The following is a 19871-nucleotide window of genomic DNA, read 5'->3' as shown; positions in this document are numbered from 1 at the left end:
GTCTGAGACTGTGGGGTATATTTTGTGGAATTTCTCCAGGGTATTATACCAATTTAGCAACATTTTGTAAATATTTTCTTTATACTGAACACACTTATACTGAATATATATATACTGAATATTTTTACTGATTCATCATACAGCAGTTCACTATGCTACTTTTTATAAATACTTGCTTTGAGGGCTTTTCAAGTACTGTTTAATAAAGTATTTACTCATAGATCATTGTAGTTGTAGTATAATCAATTACTATATTTGTTTACCAGATAAACAGCAAGAAGAAAGAATCTGCATGGGAACTAGCAAAAAGTCTGTACGATGCCTGGTCTGGATGGCTGGTAGTCACACTAACCGGTTTAGCATCAGGTAAAGAGTGCTCTATCTAAAATTGTAAATGCATGCATTGCAGCTTGGTGTGTTTGTGTATGTGCATGTGGGTATGTAAATAAACATATTTGCTATATCTGTGTTTTGTATCTGTGTCCATTCTATTAACTTAAAGGAGAAATAAACCCTAAAAATGAATGTGGCTAAAAATGCCATATTCTATATACTGAACTTATTGCACCAGCCTAAAGTTTCTGCTTGTCAATAGCAGCAATGATCCAGGACTTCAAACTTGTCACAGGGGTTTACCATCTTGGAAAGTGTCTGTGACACTCACATGTTCAGTGGGCTCTGAGCAGCTGTTGAGAAGCTAAGCTTAGGGGTTGTTGTAAATTATCAAGCAGAAAATTAGGTCGGCCTTTAATATAAGCTGATGCTACAAGGCTGACTATTAAACCCTGGGCCTGGGCCTGTGCTTTTATCAGCAGAAAACTGCATCGGCCCGGGGTTCTTCCAGTGAGCACCACGGAGTGACCCTCTTTCGGCTTCTTCAAATTTCCTGGGGCAGACGCATGTGCAGTAGAACAAAATATTGACTTTTTTGTTAAAGTTTGGCTTTTCGCTCTACTGCCCATGAGCAGGCGCGAGAAGCCAGAAGAAGGCAGAAGAGTATCTCTTTGTGGTGCTCGCTGGAAGAATCTCAGGCCGGTGCAGTTTTCTGCTGATATGAGCACCAGCCTGGGGTTTCAGGTAAGTATATACAATCACTTGGGGGTGCCTTATATTTGGCACCCCAAGTGGAAGAAGACTTTCCTTCTCCTTTAAATTCTGATGCTAGTTGCACTGGTTTCTATGCTGCCATTTACTAATAATCTGTATTAATTACTAATCAGCCTTAAATTGTGACATTTCTATTCTATATGTACTGTATATTGTGAGTGGGTCCCTAAGCCCAGTAAGTGACAGCAGCACAGAGCATGTGCAGTGAATCAGCAGAAAAGAAGTTTGGGATCTACTGGGGCATATTCAGAGACACAGATCTTTACTGCTAAAGGGCTGTGATTGCCTTGGGCTGGTACAGAAGGCCAAAACATAATGTACAACATTTTTGCCCCACTTCTTTAATTAAGCTTTAATTCTCCTTTAACAATTTGCAATAATGTTATCTATGCTGCATTGATATTTCATATGACTGTTAATTATAGTAAACCCTATGTTTGCCTATAGGTGCCCTTGCAGGCTTTATAGACATTGCTGCAGACTGGATGGCAGATTTAAAAGAAGGTATTTGTATGACCGCTTTTTGGTTTAACCATGAACAGTGCTGCTGGGACTCCAAAGAGGCAACATTTGAAGAGAGAGACAAGTGCCCTCAGTGGCAGACATGGGCAGACCTAATAATTGGCCAAGCAGAAGTAAGTCTGATCTAGAATGAGGGAGAAACATAAATTAGCTCTGTTTTCTTTTTTAAAATATCTGTGTAGAACCTGGGGCATTTGCTAAAATTGGAGATAAATTGTTATGTTTATAGGTATTGGTAAACATGCTTTGTAGGTGTTTTATGCCAATTTTTGATTTATAGTTTAAATAGTGTATTTTTCCATTGTTTGTGCCATGAGACCTCTGAAGATTCTGTTTCAGGTAGGATTGCACTGAATCCAGTTTTTTGGATTTAGCCCAATACATAATCCTCTACAAAGGATTTGTCCAAATCCCACACCGAATCTAGACCCTAATTGATTTATAAAAATCAGCGAATTCCCCAAAAATATTGAGTGTGCAAAAAAAAGACACCTTCTATTATCATGTGGTCTTATATTCATGTGATTTTAAGGCTTCAGGCTTTGAATTAGAAAAAAATCCTCAGATTCAGCTGAATTCAGAATTTGTTGCATACTTCGTTTCTTGGTGGTGGTTTAATTGTACCTGTAGCCATATTATTAAAATATTACAACACATGTATGTTTTAGTGCCTGTTTAAGGCCCACTTAAACAGTGTCTCCAGCATCCTATACCACATAAAATGGATCCTGCCCCATGCCACCTGAATGTCCTTCAGTGCAGTGGTATAATCTTCCCTTCTTCACTCATTAAGAACAGAACATAGTCACTCTTGTGGCACAAGTTGCAGGTTATTTGATGTACACTGTACATTGCATCCCTGGGAGCACAGTGGAGGGTTTTTGCCAAGTAATTTGTTTGCACTGGGACTGCTGTCCATGAGAAAAGCAAACATAATACTATGAAATATGGTTCATTACATTTCTCCTGTATAGAGTATTGTAACTACAGCAAACTAAATTATCTCCATTATTTTCGCCTGCCTGGGAATGCTGGGGTATCTCACACCCCCAACAAATGCACAATAAAACGTACATTTGGAACCGATAAGCAGTCCTCTTACTCAGCACTGTGAAACACATACAGTACATTGCTGTGCTATAACTCCTGTAATAGAGAGCATGCTTGCTGCTCATTTTCTGCCTACACTGACTGTAAAGTGGAGTCTATGTAACTCTACTATGAATATGCTGGTTACACACTTCTCAGCATTTCCTCAACTTGTCCTTATTTTCTGAGTGTGCCAGATTCACTAATGCAAAGGTATGATCCAGTAGCTACTGGATATTTTAAACGACCCTTAAAGGGATGGTTCACCTTTAAGTTAACTTTTAATATCCTATAGAATGGCGAATTCTAAGCAACTTTTCATTTGGTCTTCATTACTTATTTCTTTTCAATTGGTCTTCATTACTTATTATGTATAGTTTTTGGGTTATTTGCCTTTTTCTTCTGACTCTTTCCAGCTATCAAATGGGGGTCACTGACCCCATCTAAAAACAAATGCTCTGTAAGGCTACAAATGTATTGTTATTGCTTCTTTTTTTTTTACTTATCTTTCTATTCAGGCCTCTCCTCTGCATATTCCAGTCTCTTATTCAAATCCATGCATTACTTATTTCTTTTCAATTGGTCTTCATTACTTATTATGCATAGTTTTTGGGTTATTTGCCTTTTTCTTCTGACTCTTTCCAGCTTTCAAATGGGGTCACTGACCCCATCTAAAAACAACTGCTCTGTAAGGCTACAAATGTATTGTTATTGCTTCTTTTTTTACTTATCTTTCTATTCAGGCCTCTCCTCTGCATATTCCAGTCTCTTATTCAAATACATGCATGGTTGCTAGGGTAATTTGGACCCTAGCAACCAGATTGCTGAAATTGCACATTGGAGAGCTGCTGAATAAAAAGCGAAATAACGCGTAAAACACAAATAATAAAAAAATGAAAACCAATTGCAAATTGTCTTAGAATATCACTCTCTACATCATATTAAAAGTTAATTTAAAGGTGAACAACCCCTTTTATAAATATTGGCTGTCTGAGATAAAGTCTTCAGCAAGGTGCATACCTGGGTACGGTGCAGATATGCTGAGAAGTTAGCGACCAGCATAGCATATTTTCCTGGTTCAGAGATAAGTGAAAAATATTACATATGTGGAAGGGCGCAAACATCAGATGTTTGCTTTTATTACTTAGCTCTTATAGACTTTGGGGTACAGAATGCACTAACACCAAAAAATGTAAGTGTTTTAAAGTCATGAAAATATCATGTACTGTTGCCCTGCACTGGTAAAACTGATCTGTTTGCTTCAGAAACACTACTATAGTTCATATAAATAAGCTGCTGTGGAGCAATGGCGGAAATTGAAAAACGGCTATATGGCACAGGTTAACGAATGGATAACAGATAACACCATTAGACAGACAGAGCTTATTTGCTATCTGCTGTATAACCTGAGCCTTTTCTCCTTTAAATGGCTGCCCCCATTGCTACACAGCAGCTTATTTATATAAACAATAGTAGAGTTTCTGAAGCAAACACACCAGTTTTACCAGTGCAGGGCAACACTGCATTATATTTTCATTACTTTAAAACACTTTTATTTTTTGACGTTACTGTTCCTTTAATATAAAGTATTTGCCATGTTGGTGTTGCACTTCCAGGTATCACATCAGAGTTGGCTGCGAGGGGTGAATTAAATCATATATATTATATGTGTGTATATATATATATATATATTATAAAAAATATGGAAATGTGTCTCTGAACTGTGTAATGAACAGCGTTCTTTTAACTTTAGTTCTTTATTCACCCAGTATCAATTGAGATAAGATAGAAGTAGCTACCAATTGACTAAATCAGTGTTTTCTGTTTCTAGGGTCCTGGATCTTATATAATGAATTATTTCATGTACATTTTTTGGGCCCTAAGTTTTGCCTTTCTCGCTGTGTGTCTTGTGAAAGTATTTGCCCCTTATGCTTGTGGTTCAGGAATACCAGAGGTGAGTAATTTTAATACATTCCTTTAGTTTATTACTGCTTTTACTTATATAATATTATATTTGTTGCCTTATAAGATTAAGTAAGTTAATTGCCAACTTATTGGGTTGCAGAACAGTGCACTGATCCGTGTGATAACTAAAAACCGATATTCATGTTGAACTCAGAGGCCACCAATTTTGTTATTCATCCTATAGAGCTGGCACTTTTATGTTCAATATATGTATTAGCATGTAGGGTTACGTTGCAAACCCCATTCATTTATTTTTTTTTTGTATTTTGATAACTATGCATATTTTCTCCACAATTGATTGTTATCTGTAAGGGGTCTTCCTGCTGGGCAATCACCATGAATGGTGAATGAATGGTGAATACATTTTCCTACAGTGAAAGGTCATTGGCACCAGTTTCATCAGTTTATGACTGCAGCTTTTCTGGAAAAGAGTGGGGCTGATAAAAATTCTTTCTCTGACCTGTATCTTATTGAAATGGAATACTTATCATGCAAAGACACGAAAACACTAATTTGACGCAGGCATTGTTGCCTACTTCAGAGGAATACTTGCGACTGTAGACTTATTTTTCAGTATAGCTGTTTTTGAAATTCCAAACATGCTAAAGCTTCCAGCACAACAATAGCCACTGTTGTAAGATTTATTATTCCAGAGCTGTACAATGCTTCCTTTCTTTGGAGCACCAGTCGTGGGAGTAACACCATTTCATGTGCTACTGAGATCTGTTGCAATGTTAACTGGTTTTACCTTAAGGGTTGAGACACACGGGAAGATTTGTCGCCCACGTTTTAAAAAATCGAGTCTCGCCGACAAGTCGTTCGTTTTATCGCAGCATAGGAAAACGGGCAAAACGCTAGGTACCATGCACACAATCCTATTTGAAAGTGCCAGTAGCCTGAAAACCCTTTTTGGAGCGATAGATGAAAAATAGCATAGTAATTAAAAAGTATAGCAAACAGACGAGGAGATAAGTAGCCGCGATAGTATGCAAAACGTAGTACACATGAAATGACGTCAGTGGAAACGCATACAAAAGAACGCCAAGACGTAGATTCTACGGCGTCAAGTTGTACGTACGTAATTTTGAGGGTGCGAATTTTAATTGTTTTCTCGAGTGACTACGCGCTGTATCATCATTCGCCAGCTAAGTTTCAGAGAGAACGCCACACAAAAAGACTCTGGCGACAACACTTTCAGAAAAAATGCATTTGATAAAGCACCATTTTGATACAGATAGGCTGATTGATTTATACCTATAATGCATTGCGGTACGCCCCTTCTACCCTTAATACATTGCGGTACGCCCCGTAGGCGGAGATAGTCTTACAGTGCATACTGGGATAGAAATCGCTCAGAAGAAAAATCTTTGCATGTATTTTACTGAGTGACTTGTAGCCTTTTTAAAAATGCGGCGGCAAATTTTCCTGTGTGTCTCAGGGGCACACAAAGGTACTGGGGGAGATTAGTTGCCCAGCGTATCAGTAGCCAACCTTTAGGGTAGTGGCAAACGGGGAGATTAGTCAACCAGCGACAAATCTTCTCTTTTTCGACTAGTCTCCCCAAAATGCAGGCAGGATGGCATACAAATCGCTTCGGATTTCTTAAGTTTCCTTGTGAGGCAACTTCAGGCGACTTCGGAAATGTATGCCATCCCGCCAACAGGAAGGCATTTGGCGACTAATCGTCTCTCCTTCGGGCTACTAATTTCCTCGAAAAGTCTTCCCGTCTGAGATTTAGATTCTAGATGGCACTTGGAGTGCTTCGTTTTCTGAAGTTGCCTGAAGAGCCGGGAATTCATTTTGTGGGAGATTAGTCGTCCGAAGATTTAGTTGCCGGGCAACTAAATCTCCCAGAATCTTCCTGTGTGTCTCTGCCCTTAAGCTGGCCATAGATGCAAAGATCCGATCGTACGAATCAATGATTCGTACGATTTTCGGACCGTGTGTTGAGAAGTCCCGACATTTTTCGTCCGGCGGAGATCGGTCGTTTGGTCTATCGGACAGGTTACAAAATTTCTGTCAGCTGCCAATAATATCTCTGCATGTATTGTCGATCAGATGATTTTCAGTGGGAGACTGTCACTAGCTTTTGTCGGACATAACTTTCGTACGATTTCTGTCAGGGGCAGAACATCGGCTGATCTGTTCTTTTCTACTTTATTTGATGGTTAATGTCAGGTCGGGAGATGGGGAATTCGAACGATTGGATCTTTGCATCTATGGCCAGCTTAAGGTTGAAGACAGAGCTACTAGTAGCAGCTATTTTTTGTGGCGACAAAATGCTCTGCCATAGACAATACTGAGAATTGCCTCTGCTAAAACAAATGTAGCATCTTGGCGTAGTAAAGCCAATTATCACTATTGTTTGTTATAGTTGTGACAAGTAGCTGCTACTAGTAGCTCTGTGTGTCTTCACCCTAAGGGGTATATTTATCAAAGATTGAAGTAAGAGATCGCCACAGTAAGCTAAAGTGAAATTCCGCCACTCTCCATTCATTTTTATGCCATTTTTAAAGGCGTATTTATTATAGGGTGAACTTTCACTCATTGATAAATACTCTTTTAAAAATCCCTGAAGTGAATGGAGAGTGGTGGAATTTCACTATAGCAGACTGTGGCGATCTCAGACTTCACTTTTTGATAAATATACCCCTAAGCCCAATGACAAATCTCCTCTTCTGCGGGCCACTAATCTCCCCTAACTGCCTTCCGGTCGGCAAGAATATGAATCGCCGGCGGGATCGCTTCGGATTTCTGAAGTTGCCTTTGGAAATCCGAAACGATCCCACAGGCAATACGTATTCTTGCCAAGGCAGCTCTGGGAGATTAGTCTCCCGCAGTAGAGGAGATTTGTCACCCAAAAGGTTGGCATATCGGGAAGAGATCTGCTCCTTTGGCAACATCACCAAACGAGCGGATCTCTCTATGTATGTTCGCCTTAAGGCAAGGGCCACACGAACATCTAAGTTACCCAGCATAGTCCTTATCCAAACAAGCTACATCAATGCTCCAGTGGAGAACAACGGAATCCTATTCTTATATCCTTTGTTAGAACTAGTAATAATTTGTCAGGGAGACTGACCTGTGCTAGGTACTGGTTCGGGTTCAAGCTCTCAAAAAGATAGTTCCTATGATGCAACAAACTGGCTAGGAACAGCTGTGAGCTCCATGTTCAATAGTCTTTATACTTTATGTCTACTCATTAAAAAATATTAAAAAGTGCTTTAGCTCATGGTGATGTTGGCAGGATGCTTACATGATAGGATACCTGCATTATTCACACAACAACAAATAAAATGACCAAAACCATTACTGAACTGTAGTATTTTTAAAAGATTTGCTTATCAGAGCCATGTTGGACAAATGGGATTAGTATCAGCTTGTGAAAGGCTGCTCTTATAACTGTGTACTTATCATCTGTGTGATGAATCTGAACCAGCAGTGAAGTGCACCCTGACCCAAAATGACATCTTCTCTAATTTAAAGGGACTATGTGACACGGTTGCAGTGCTGCTGAACTGATTGCTTTATATGGGTTATCAATTGTCTGATATAAATGCAATGGAAGAATTAGGAGGCCAAATTTTAGACTACATAGTGCTGGTAAACAAGGGGAGTCCTACATGAGCCCAAAAAATGCACCACAGTACTGTAGGGAGAGTATGTAGACTGAAGTATGTTGACTTAAGTTGCCTTAAGTATGTAAATTTACACACTAGTAGTTACCGTACATTCACCTCCTTCCCCCACTCCTGTTTCCAAAACTGACCCTGGGTAGAATCTGTTTACCAGCTTAATTCTAGAAAGTGATTCTTCTTCGTGTGGAGTTTTTGTCTTGTGGTATGTGCTTCCTGTATGTTTTCTTTCCTGGATCTATGATTAAAGAAGTGGACACCGACTAGTTATATCTTTACACCATAAAAATATTTGTAACTTAATTTAGGGCACTGATTCGGAAAACAATAAGGTCAGTGGCACACGGGAAGATTTGTCGCCTGTGATTATTTATGAGTGACGTAGCGATAAGTGGGTCATAACACCAGCGATTTCAATTATTTCCAATGGAGAGGCATTTTCGGGAGATTTGTCGCCCACGTTCACTCAAATAATCGTGGGCGGCAAACTGGAAGTTTTTTTTCTGTGATAACCAAATGTTTTATTTTGTTTGTTTGTTTCTAGATTAAAACTATTTTAAGTGGATTCATCATCCGTGGATACCTGGGAAAATGGACGTTAATGATAAAAACTATCACGCTGGTTCTTGCTGTGGCCTCAGGTTTAAGCTTAGGGAAGGAAGGTCCCTTAGTACATGTTGCATGCTGTTGTGGCAACATATTTTCCTACCTGTTCCCCAAGTACAACACTAATGAGGCAAAGAAAAGAGAGGTAAGTCAGTCTTTGGCACCCATGGCATGAATTCTTATGTATCCTTATTGTTAAATATTAGGATATTAGTCATTATAATATAATAAATACAATGTTATTATAAGTCAAGAAAGTCTCCTGACCTTTATATAGAACAAAGAACTGTATTTTGACTTCATATATCCTTATATTTTGGAGAAAATGGTGCATTATTCATTACAATACATTGGGATATGTTTATCAAGAATCAAATTTGTTAGTTGTGTGAGGGTTTTTCGACCTTGGATAAACTCGATTCTCAAATGTTTGGGTATTTATGAAAAAATCCGAATGACAAAACAAGAATGAAGAACAATGGGGAAAAAAACTCTAATGATCGAGTTTTTGGATAAAAACCCTCAAGTCAACACAAAAACTTGAGCTTTGCCTAGGAAAACTCCCACTGACTTCCACATGACCTTGCCAGCTTTTAGATGGCAAATTTCGACATTTGAATTTTCGAGTTTTTTTCTGCTTAATAAATACCAGACATTCGAGTTTTAAGTATAACTCAAATCTGTGAGTTTGGGGTATATTATTATCTGATTGTTGGCCTGAGGGCCATACAATCAGGTCAGCCCAATATTGCCCACCTCAAGGTGGGCATATCGGTGAAAGAACCTCTAATTTGAGCGGCCTTAATTTATGGCTATCTTTACTCGTAGTCACTAGTTTGTAATCTGTTTATAGGTAAATAAAAGCCAGCAGTTTGGCTCCATTGCTTATATTAGTCATTGGTGAACACTGTATAATTGCACTTACAGTAACTTTTACACTTAAGCCAGTAGAGGGAGAGAGAGAGTGTATGTGTGTGTCCGTGTCCGTAAAACTAAGGATAGTTTCATCAGCAATGTTTGTGTTAAGGAGGGAAATGCAGCAGTAAAATTTATCTGTATATTGTTGTTCACTGACCTCAATATAAGGATACGTGTTTAACATAAGCATTATAAAGGCCTGGGTAATTACAATAATAATTTCTTAATTATTCTAGTATATTTTTCCTGCCTATATTGGTTTTGTCCACTCTTCGTTCATCGGTTCTGTTTTATTCTTTTCACAGGTTCTGTCAGCAGCATCAGCTGCTGGTGTTTCTGTTGCTTTTGGAGCTCCCATAGGTGGAGTACTTTTTAGTCTGGAAGAGGTAAAATATATTAAAATATATAAATGTTTGGTGCATATGTTTTGGAAAATGGGTTACCCATCCCCAGTGCAGTGCAGAAGTAATATAGCATTATGTTACCTGGTTGGTCAAAGCTAATTCCTGACTATCCCAATGTTACTCCATTGTTCCTGTAATTTTACCCAGATCGCACCCCCCAAAAAACATATTATACACATGTATAATATTTATATATTTATTTCTATATTAATATTTAATAATTAAGAATTGTTGTTTTTGTTTCTATTTACTACAGGTGAGCTACTATTTCCCTTTAAAGACATTATGGAGATCATTCTTTGCAGCCTTAGTAGCAGCATTTGTTCTAAGGTCAATTAACCCTTTTGGGAACAGCCGTCTTGTCCTTTTCTATGTAGAATATCATACCCCATGGTATTTGTTTGAACTTATCCCATTTATTCTACTGGGTGTATTTGGAGGACTTTGGGGAGCGTTTTTCATCCGTGCGAATATTGCCTGGTGCCGGCGGCGCAAATCAACCAGATTTGGGAGGTATCCAGTATTGGAGGTTATCGCCGTGGCAGCCATCACGGCGATTATTGCTTTTCCCAATCCGTACACACGGTTCAACACTAGCCAGTTGATAAAGGAGTTATTTACAGACTGTGGGCCTTTAGAATCCTCCTCTTTGTGTGACTATAAAAATGATATGAACGCCAGCAAAATTGTGGACGATATACCTGACCGCCCTGCAGGGACTGGGGTGTACTCCGCTATTTGGCAGCTGTGCTTGGCTCTGGTGTTCAAGATTATTATGACAGTCTTCACCTTTGGCATTAAGGTAAATATTGTGAGTCTTAAAGTGTCTGACTAGGACTCCAGGGGCCCTCCCAAAAACCTTAGACCAGGGGCCCACTCTTAAGTAGTAATATTCTTCATCTCCTCAATCAACCTCTATTCTCTTAGTTTGTTTTCTTAACATACTATATTCTATTATTCTATCTATTTACACTCTTTGTTCTCATAGAATAGGGAATGGCCATGAAATAGGCCAAAAGTTTAGCAGCATGAGGGCCCACTGACACCTGGGCCCACCGGGAGTTTTCCTGGTATCCCGGTGGTATCCCGGTGGACCAGTCCAACACTGGAGTCTTAAATATATTGATAACAATGCACACAAGTATGCAAAGCTTGATTTCTAGGCATCTAAAGTTGATATGAATTGTTCGTAATGAATTATTCATTATTTTCATTTTTTTGGTCTATCTTACTCTTTTTGGATTTAATACCTTATGATCTGTGTTTCTGACTGAATTGTCTATGTACTGCAGTTTATGATAAAAGCAGCTGCCTCCATAATAAATTGGAACCAGGCAACAATATATATTAGAATAAGGTGCAAAACACTATATTTACTTTATCAAAGAAATACACATTATGGTGTGAAAATGGATTCAACTTTTTGTGATACTAATCCAACTTTCATGCTGCTCTTAGTGCCGCTAGTTGAATCAGACACAGAATCGTGCCACAATAATGGCTGTTGAACTTCAATTCAATAGATAGAATACAGTTCTAATTCATTGTATTTATTGTGTTCGAGTTAAACAGTGGTTACGTAGGTATATACTGCACAGAGATTGTGTGGTAAATACAGTTGTTTATATTTGACACTTGTAGTTGAATAGAGTAGAGAAACCAACATGTAGGACTAGTATTGGAATGCTAATGTGTTAATCATGAATAAATAAGAAGGTGGAGGATAAAACATTCATTACTGAGAACAATATAGACCCGTGACCTGAATAAACATCTTGTAGACATTGTTTTTCTAATCTTTTTGGTTTTTTTCTTAAATAAAATATTAGGTGTAACATTACATGGGTGCAGGCACTGGTTAGTTCAGTGATTTGTTTAGATTGTGCTTGACTTAAAAACAGAGGGTAAAGGTCACTCCTGAATTAAAAGATTAACCTTTATTACTCAAATGAATATAGTGTTTAAAATAAACTTTTGTATGTATGACATGGGTATTTCTATAGCCTGTATGTAGTAGATTACATTCAGAGAATTATAGCTTTAGGGTTGGGGCAGACGAGCAGATTCGGGGAGATTTAGTGTACTGGTGACGAATCGCCTCTTCTGCGTGGCGACTATCTCCCCGAACTGCCATCCGTCTGCCTTCCGTATGCTTCAAAGAAGAATCACCTGCGCTAATATACTCGCGGCGCTTCGATTTCTGCACAAATTTTCCTCGTGAGGCAACTTCGGAAATCGAAGCGTCGTGAGTGCATTAGCGCAGGCGATTCTTCATTCAAGCAGACGGAAGGCAGTTTGGGGAGATTGTCACCACGCAGAAGAGGTGATTAGTCACCAGGCCCCGAATCTGCTCGTCTGCCCCAACCCTAAAGGACGGTCAACTTCGGGGGAGGGGTGGATTCATGGAGGAATACTGATACCTTGGGCACACCCCAGTGAATAAATTTGCTAGTTTTTTTCTCTTGGCTGCTGTTTCTTTTAGAAAAAAAGTTTCACTGTGCTGCCATCTTTCATTTTTCAGACCTACTTAGTGCAGACTTAAATGTGCCCATTTGAGTAGAAGACTTGCTCAGAAGAGTACAATTTAAAAAGTTACTCATAATGTGCAGGCATCTGTAACTTAAAGTGAAAATAGACACTGCGTTTTGACATGAGCTTCTGTAGAAAAGGTGCATAAACGTGATCTGGACTTCCAGATATAAATATAAGTGTATTCTTTTTCTACACAAACGTATCTGACCTGACAGGGAAGGAAACCATGATAACCTATCTCTGTTCACAGGCATCACTTCCCCATCCTCCTTAAATTGATACTTGCACTAAAAAACTACTTCTATAGGACACTTGAGTTTAATTTCTGGTGTATCTCTTTAAAGGAGAAGGAAATTCCCTGGGCGCAAAAACCCTCCCCCCTCCCCTGTGTTGCCCCCCCTCCCTTCTCCCCCCTGGCCTACCTGTCCCACCGGGCAAATGCCCCTAACTTGTTACTCACCCCTCTGCGCAGGTCCAGTCCACAGAGTTCACAGGCACCATCTTCTCCCAAGCGGTCTTCTTCCTGCTTTGACCGGCGTTTTTGGTGCATGCGCAGTAGGAGCAATTTACCGGTACGGATATACTGCGCGTGCGCCAAAAGTCACAAAGTTTTCCGACAGTCAGCACATGTGCAGTAGATCCGTACCGGTAAATGCTCCTACTGCACATGCGCCAGAAGATGCAGATTAATCCAGGAAGAAGACCGCTTGGGAGAAGATGGAGCCTGTGAACTCCGTGGACAGGACCTGTGCAGAGAGGTGAGTAACAAGTTAGCGGCACATGTCCCGGGGGGACATGTAGGCCAGGGTGGAGGAGGAAGGGGGGGCAACACAGGGGAGGGGGGAGGGATTTTTGCGCCCAGGGGGTTTCCTTCTCCTTTAAGCTTCACAAACAATGCAACTCCTCCCTTACTATGTTTTATGTTCCATTGTGGGACTTGAAGCCCCTCTGCTTCCTGTAGTGGGTGGTGCACAGATTCTATGCAAACCAGAGTGACTGAAAGGGATTCTGTCATGATTTTTATGGTGTCGTTTTTATTTCTAAATTACACTGCAAATAATGCACTCTAATTGCACTCCTGAACCAGCAAGTTTTCAGAACGAAAACTTGCAGCACTTTAGGATGGAAATACTTTCTGGCAGGCTGTTGTTTTTCTTACTCAATGTAACTGAATGTGTCGCAGTGGCACCTGGATTTTACTATAGATCTACCAGGGAGCTGTTACCTTTTGTCAGGGAGCTGCTATCTGGTTACCTTCCCATTGTTCGTTAGGCTGCTGGGGGGAAAAGGGAGGATGATATCTCTCCAACTTGCAGGCGCATGACTGGGGGCAGCTGGGAAACTGACAATATGTATAGCCCCATGTCAGATTTCAAAATTAAATATAAAAAATCTGTTTGCTCTTTTGAGAAATGGATTTCAGTTCAGAAGTCTGCTGTAGCAGCACTATTAACTGATGCGTTTTGAAAAATACATTTTCACATGACAGTATCCCTTTAAGCCCACTGCCACAGCAGGCTGAGTCTGTCTGTGTGTATCTGCAGGTCACAGGTGTGAGTATTAATTTTGGTGGCACAATTCCCTCCGTGTTCTGAACCCAGACCGACACGGTGGCTTTTGGTACAGTCCGTGGATTATGCTAATGTAAGAGTAGGGGCTGATTCTCAGCCGGCAATTATCTGCACAATCAGCCTGGTGTCTCAGGACCCATCACTTCTCAATGGAACAAGGTTATGGTTATGTAGTTGTATTACATTTTGTGTCCAATGGATGTTGGAGAAATTGCTCATACAGTTTATCATGGTTTTCTTTGTGGAATAGGGTATGTTAGGAAAAAAAATCCATTTATATTTATATCTGGTAGTTCAGATAGTGTTTATGTAACGTTTTCTACATACCGGTAAGCCCAAGTCAATAAGCTAATGTCAAAATGCATGTTTCCTTTAAGCAGTGCACTCATGGTAATGGACACATATTTTGAGAACAGGATGCACAATTTTTTTTTATTTCCATTATGCAGTTTTGTACATATTGACACAAGAGGTGTTTTATTTATTTATTAGTACAGGTATAGGATCCCTTATCCGGAAACCCGATATCCAGAAAGCTCTGAATTACGTAATGGCTGTCTCCCATAGACTCCATTTTATCCAAATAATCCAAATTTTTAAAAATGATTTCCTTTTTCTCTGTAATAAAACAGTAGCTCGTACTTGATCCAAACTAAGATACAATTAATCCTTATTGGAAGCAAAACCAGCCTATTGAATTTATTTAATGTTTAAATTAATTTCTAGTAGATTTAAGGCATGAAGACCCAAATTACAGAAAGATCCGTTATCCTGAAAACCCCAGGTCCCGAGCATTCTGGATAACAGGCCCCATACCTGTATCTGGAATATAGATATTCAGATATTCATACAGGGAACTATCTTGCTGGATTCTCAAAGCACACATCAGGCAGTTATTTTCTAAATGTGCATAATTTCGCTGTCTTTTAGGTACCTTCAGGTCTGTTTATCCCAAGCATGGCAATTGGTGCCATAGCAGGCCGGATTGTGGGCATTGCAGTGGAACAACTGGCTTATTATCATCATGACTGGTTCATATTCAAGGAGTGGTGTGAAGTGGGAGCTGACTGTATAACTCCTGGGCTATATGCTATGGTTGGTGCTGCTGCATGTCTTGGTATGTATTTAACCCAAAAACATATTAAAGGAACAGTTCAGTGTGAAAATAATAAATAAATAGATAGGCCGTGCAAAATAAAAAATGTTTCTAATATAGTTAGTTAGCCAAAAATGTAATGTATAAAGACTGGAGTGACTGGATGTCTAACATAGAATAGAACACAACTTCCTGTTTTGCAGCTCTCTAACTCTTAACTGAGTTAGTCAGCCACTTAAAGGGGAGCCACATAGGACAAAACTGTTCAGTAAGTTTGCAATTGATCCTCGGCTTTCAGCTCAGATTCAAAAGCAACAGTTAGAGCCCATGTGCCCCCCCCTCAAGTCAAGTTAATGTATGGTAACCAATCAGTGGAAACCAATAGAGCTGAAAACTGAAAAGCAGGAAGTAGTGTTCTGGCTATTATGTTAGACATCCAGTCACTCCAGCCTTTATACATTACATTTTGGCTAACTAACTATATTAGAAACATTTTTTATTTTGAACAGCCTATTTACCCACTTTTTATTTTTATACTGAAAATTCCTTTAAGACCTATTAATATAATACATTGTCAGTTAATTATATTTATATAAATCTTTCTCGAGAGAGAGACATAAGGTCACACCATAGTTGTTTCACCTGGGTGCTTGAGCTAAGAAACAACACAAGCAATGCAGAAGAACAGGGACTGAAGCGTTGAGCAAAATAAACCTTTGGAAGATTGATTCAGCAAGTCCTGTGAGTGCCGTTCTTCTGCTTTGCATAAATATATATAGATCCATCAGTATCTAAATCTTTTCAGAACTGTCATACCTAGTTGTCCGTGATAGCTCATTGCCATAATTCTTTTATATGTTGCTGTCTTCATTCAATTATATATTGCCTTTAGCCTGTTATGTATTCCTGCAGGCAACTACAGTTACACCACTGCTAACACTGCAGTATTTTTGGAGTGTCACAATTCCCCAGTAAATCTACTAGAAGCTTAAAACAGATGAAGCTCCATTAGCATCAGTCCTGTGCAAGTAAATGATGCAGCCTGGAGTGTACCCTAGTGCATAAAGCGGTGCTGCTCTTACTAGGGATGCACCAAATCCAGGATTCGGTTTGGGATCCGGCCTTTTTCAGCAGGTTTCGGATTCGGCCGAATCCTTCTTCCCTGTCAAACTGAATCTGAATCCTAATTTACATATGCAATTAGGTGCAGGGAAGCAAATCGCATGACTTTTTATCACAAAACAAGGAAGTAAAACTTTTTTCCCCTTACCACCCCTAATTTTCCTATGCAGATTAGGATTCGGTTCGGTATTCGCCCGAATCTTTCGCAAAGGATTCGGGGGTTTGGCTGAATCCAAAATAGTGGATTTGGTGCATTCCTAGTTCTTACAGAAAATTCTTACTTGCAATCTCTGCAACTGTGCTTCACCCAAAGATCACATCATCACCAGGCACATAACGATTAGTCAGATTTGTAGCATGTTAGTGTTCTTAAAGGGGAACTATCGCAAAAATTTATAAAACTTTTTCATTTTCGCGATAGTTCCCCTTTAAAACAGGTTTAGCACTTTACTTCAGCTTCAGTTATCCCCCAGTTTTATAAATTCTGATTTTAAAACCTATATGAATGGGAAAGCAATATATATTTACTTATGATACTATATTTTCCTTTATAGGTGGTGTGACCCGGATGACAGTCTCTCTTGTAGTCATAGTATTTGAGCTAACTGGGGGCCTGGAATACATTGTCCCCCTTATGGCAGCAGTGATGACCAGTAAGTGGGTTGGGGATGCCTTTGGAAGGGAAGGTATATATGAAGCTCATATACGGCTGAATGGATATCCATTTTTGGATGCCAAGGAGGAATTCACACATACAACTCTAGCTCGTGATGTGATGAGACCAAGAAGAAACGATCCTCCATTGGCTGTTCTAACTCAAGACGATATGACTGTTGATGATGTTGAAAGTCTAATCAATGACACCAGCTACAATGGCTTCCCTGTCATCATGTCTAAGGAGTCACAGCGCCTTGTGGGATTTGCTCTCAGAAGAGATTTGACATTAGCCATTGGTAAGGATGATTTTTGTGAGTACAACTTACTGTAAATAGTTTTTTCTTCGTTCCTAAACACTAGTACTACACATTTAACAACACAGATCTGCACTTGTGAGTCCCTGTGTCTGTTAAAGAGGATCTGTAATTCAGTGTTTATATTACATTAAAGGGGTTGTTCACTTTCGAGTTAAACTTTTATGATGTAGAGAGTGATATTCTGAGACAATATTTCATTTGGTTTTCATTTTTTATCATATGTGGTTTTTTAGTTATTTAGCTTTTTATTCTCAGCTCTTAAATTTGCAATTTCATTAATCTGGTTGCTAGGGTTCGAATTACCCAGACAACCATACATTGATTTGAACAAGAGACTGGAATATGAATAGCAGAGGCCTGAATAGAAAGATGAGTAATAAGAAGTAACAATAACAATACATTTGTAGCCTTACAGAACATCTGTTTTTTAGATGGGGTGCCTGTGCACAATTACCTCTCACATATGCAACAAAACAACTTAAATACTTTATTGAAGAGCATAGGAATCAATGTGTCCTGTGGGTGCTCACACTTTATCTTACTGCAACTGCAATTAGGCAACACACTAAATCCCTTTTAAAATGGGTGCTTGTCCAACTGTTTCATAGGTCACAAAGCCTCACAATTCTGGACAGCACTCCAAGGGAACTTTTGCTGTAATGGAATGTGCCAATTAAATCAAGGAATTTTAATTACATGAAGTTGCCTTGGAGTGCTGTCCAGAATTTTGATGCACACACTTTATCACTGAAAAATGCAGTGGTGAGTAGTTTCAAGCTGTAAAGCATGTGCACCCGAAGTGATGGTACCGACCACAGTAAAAAAAAAAAACCAGGGAGATAAAACTGGAATCAATGTGTCCTGTGGGTGCTCACACTTTATCTTACTGCAACTGCAATTAGGCAACACACTAAATCCCTTTTAAAATGGGTTCTTGTCCAACTGTTTCATAGGTCACAAAGCCTCACAATTCTGGACAGCACTCCAAGGGAACTTTTGCTGTAATGGAATGTGCCAATTAAATCAAGGAATTTTAATTACATGAAGTTGCCTTGGAGTGCTGTCCAGAATTTTGATGCACACACTCCAAGTTCGTCACCCCAAGTAAATTCAGCTTTTCCTTCTCCTTTCATGCACTTGGGGGTGCATAACATTCGGCACCCCAAGTAAATTCAGCTTTTCCTTCTCCTTTCATGCAATGAAAATCAGCATTTAAACCGCTGTTGCAAATAATCTGCAGGTGATGTAATGAGGCATGCACACACTGGGTCAGTACCTGACTGAGATGGTACCGACCACAGTAAAAAAAAAAACCAGGGAGATAAAACTGGAATTTAGTTTTATAAAATATGTCAAAGAACCTTTAACGCTGTCCCTTTTGGCATCTGCACATGACCTTCTTTATTATCAATATTCATGCATTTACTGATTAAAAGAAAATAGCTATAACTCGAATTTCTCTCTTCCTTTTCATTTCTCTTATTTAAGAAAATGCAAGAAAAAAGCAAGAAGGTATTGTTGGTAGCTCACGAGTGTGCTTTGCCCAGCACACCCCATCCCTCCCTGCAGAAAGTCCTCGCACTCTTAAGCTACGCAGTATCCTTGACATGAGTCCTTTCACCGTGACTGACCAGACACCAATGGAAATAGTGGTGGACATATTCCGTAAGCTGGGGCTCAGACAGTGCCTTGTGACACACAATGGGTGAGTTGGTAACCACTTGCTTATACTTTACTGTTTTGGAAGAATCTTTATTTTGATTGGGTACATATGATTATTGGCAAAAACACAAATACCCAAACTCATATATAATGTGCTTCCTTCCTTCAAGGAGAAGGAAACGCCTATTTACTTGGTGGTGCCAAAAGTTAGGCACACCCAAGTGGTTATATATACTTACCTGAAACCCCTGGGCCGTGCTTCTATAAGGAGAAAACTGCACCGGTCCGGGGTTCTTCCAGCGAGCACCACGGAGCGATTGGCTTCCTTCTTCTTCTTTCTTCAAATTTCCCGCTGCAGACGCATGTGCAGTAGAACAAAATAGGCAACTTCTTAGTTAAAGTTCGGCTTTTCGTGTTACTACTGTTTTGGAAGAATCTTTATTTTGATTGGGCACATATGATTATTGCCAAAAACACATACAGTCAGTGGGGTGGCACACCGCTTGCTAGTTCTATACCTGGGTGCCAGGTAAAATAATATGTAATACAGAAATGACCAGCAACACCAGGGTTTCGGTGAAAAATCAATATATTCACATGTGCATATGTAGCCATCGTGACGTTTCGGTCCTCTCAGGGCCTTTCTCAAGGCAACCACACCTCTCATT

At 39.5% G+C, this 19871-nt stretch overlaps 1 protein-coding gene across 4 annotated transcripts in view; it reads left to right on the top strand.

Moving 5' to 3' along the window:
- clcn3.S (chloride channel, voltage-sensitive 3 S homeolog) overlaps nt 1–19871 on the top strand; it is a 47328-nt gene that overhangs the window by 20096 nt on the left and 7361 nt on the right. For all 4 annotated transcript variants that reach the window (XM_018234706.2, XM_018234730.2, XM_018234720.2 and 1 more), the window contains 9 exon segments: nt 267–366; nt 1555–1742; nt 4550–4672; nt 8863–9069; nt 10148–10228; nt 10503–11048; nt 15280–15466; nt 17122–17520; nt 19030–19246. In XM_018234706.2, the coding sequence (XP_018090195.1) occupies nt 267–366; nt 1555–1742; nt 4550–4672; nt 8863–9069; nt 10148–10228; nt 10503–11048; nt 15280–15466; nt 17122–17520; nt 19030–19246 (2048 nt within the window).

The sequence above is a fragment of the Xenopus laevis genome, chromosome 1S, assembly GCF_017654675.1.
Source record: "Xenopus laevis strain J_2021 chromosome 1S, Xenopus_laevis_v10.1, whole genome shotgun sequence".
NCBI lineage: Eukaryota > Metazoa > Chordata > Amphibia > Anura > Pipidae > Xenopus > Xenopus laevis.
The sequence above is the reverse complement of the archived record's forward strand: the minus strand, read 5'-3'. Positions and strand labels throughout refer to the sequence as shown.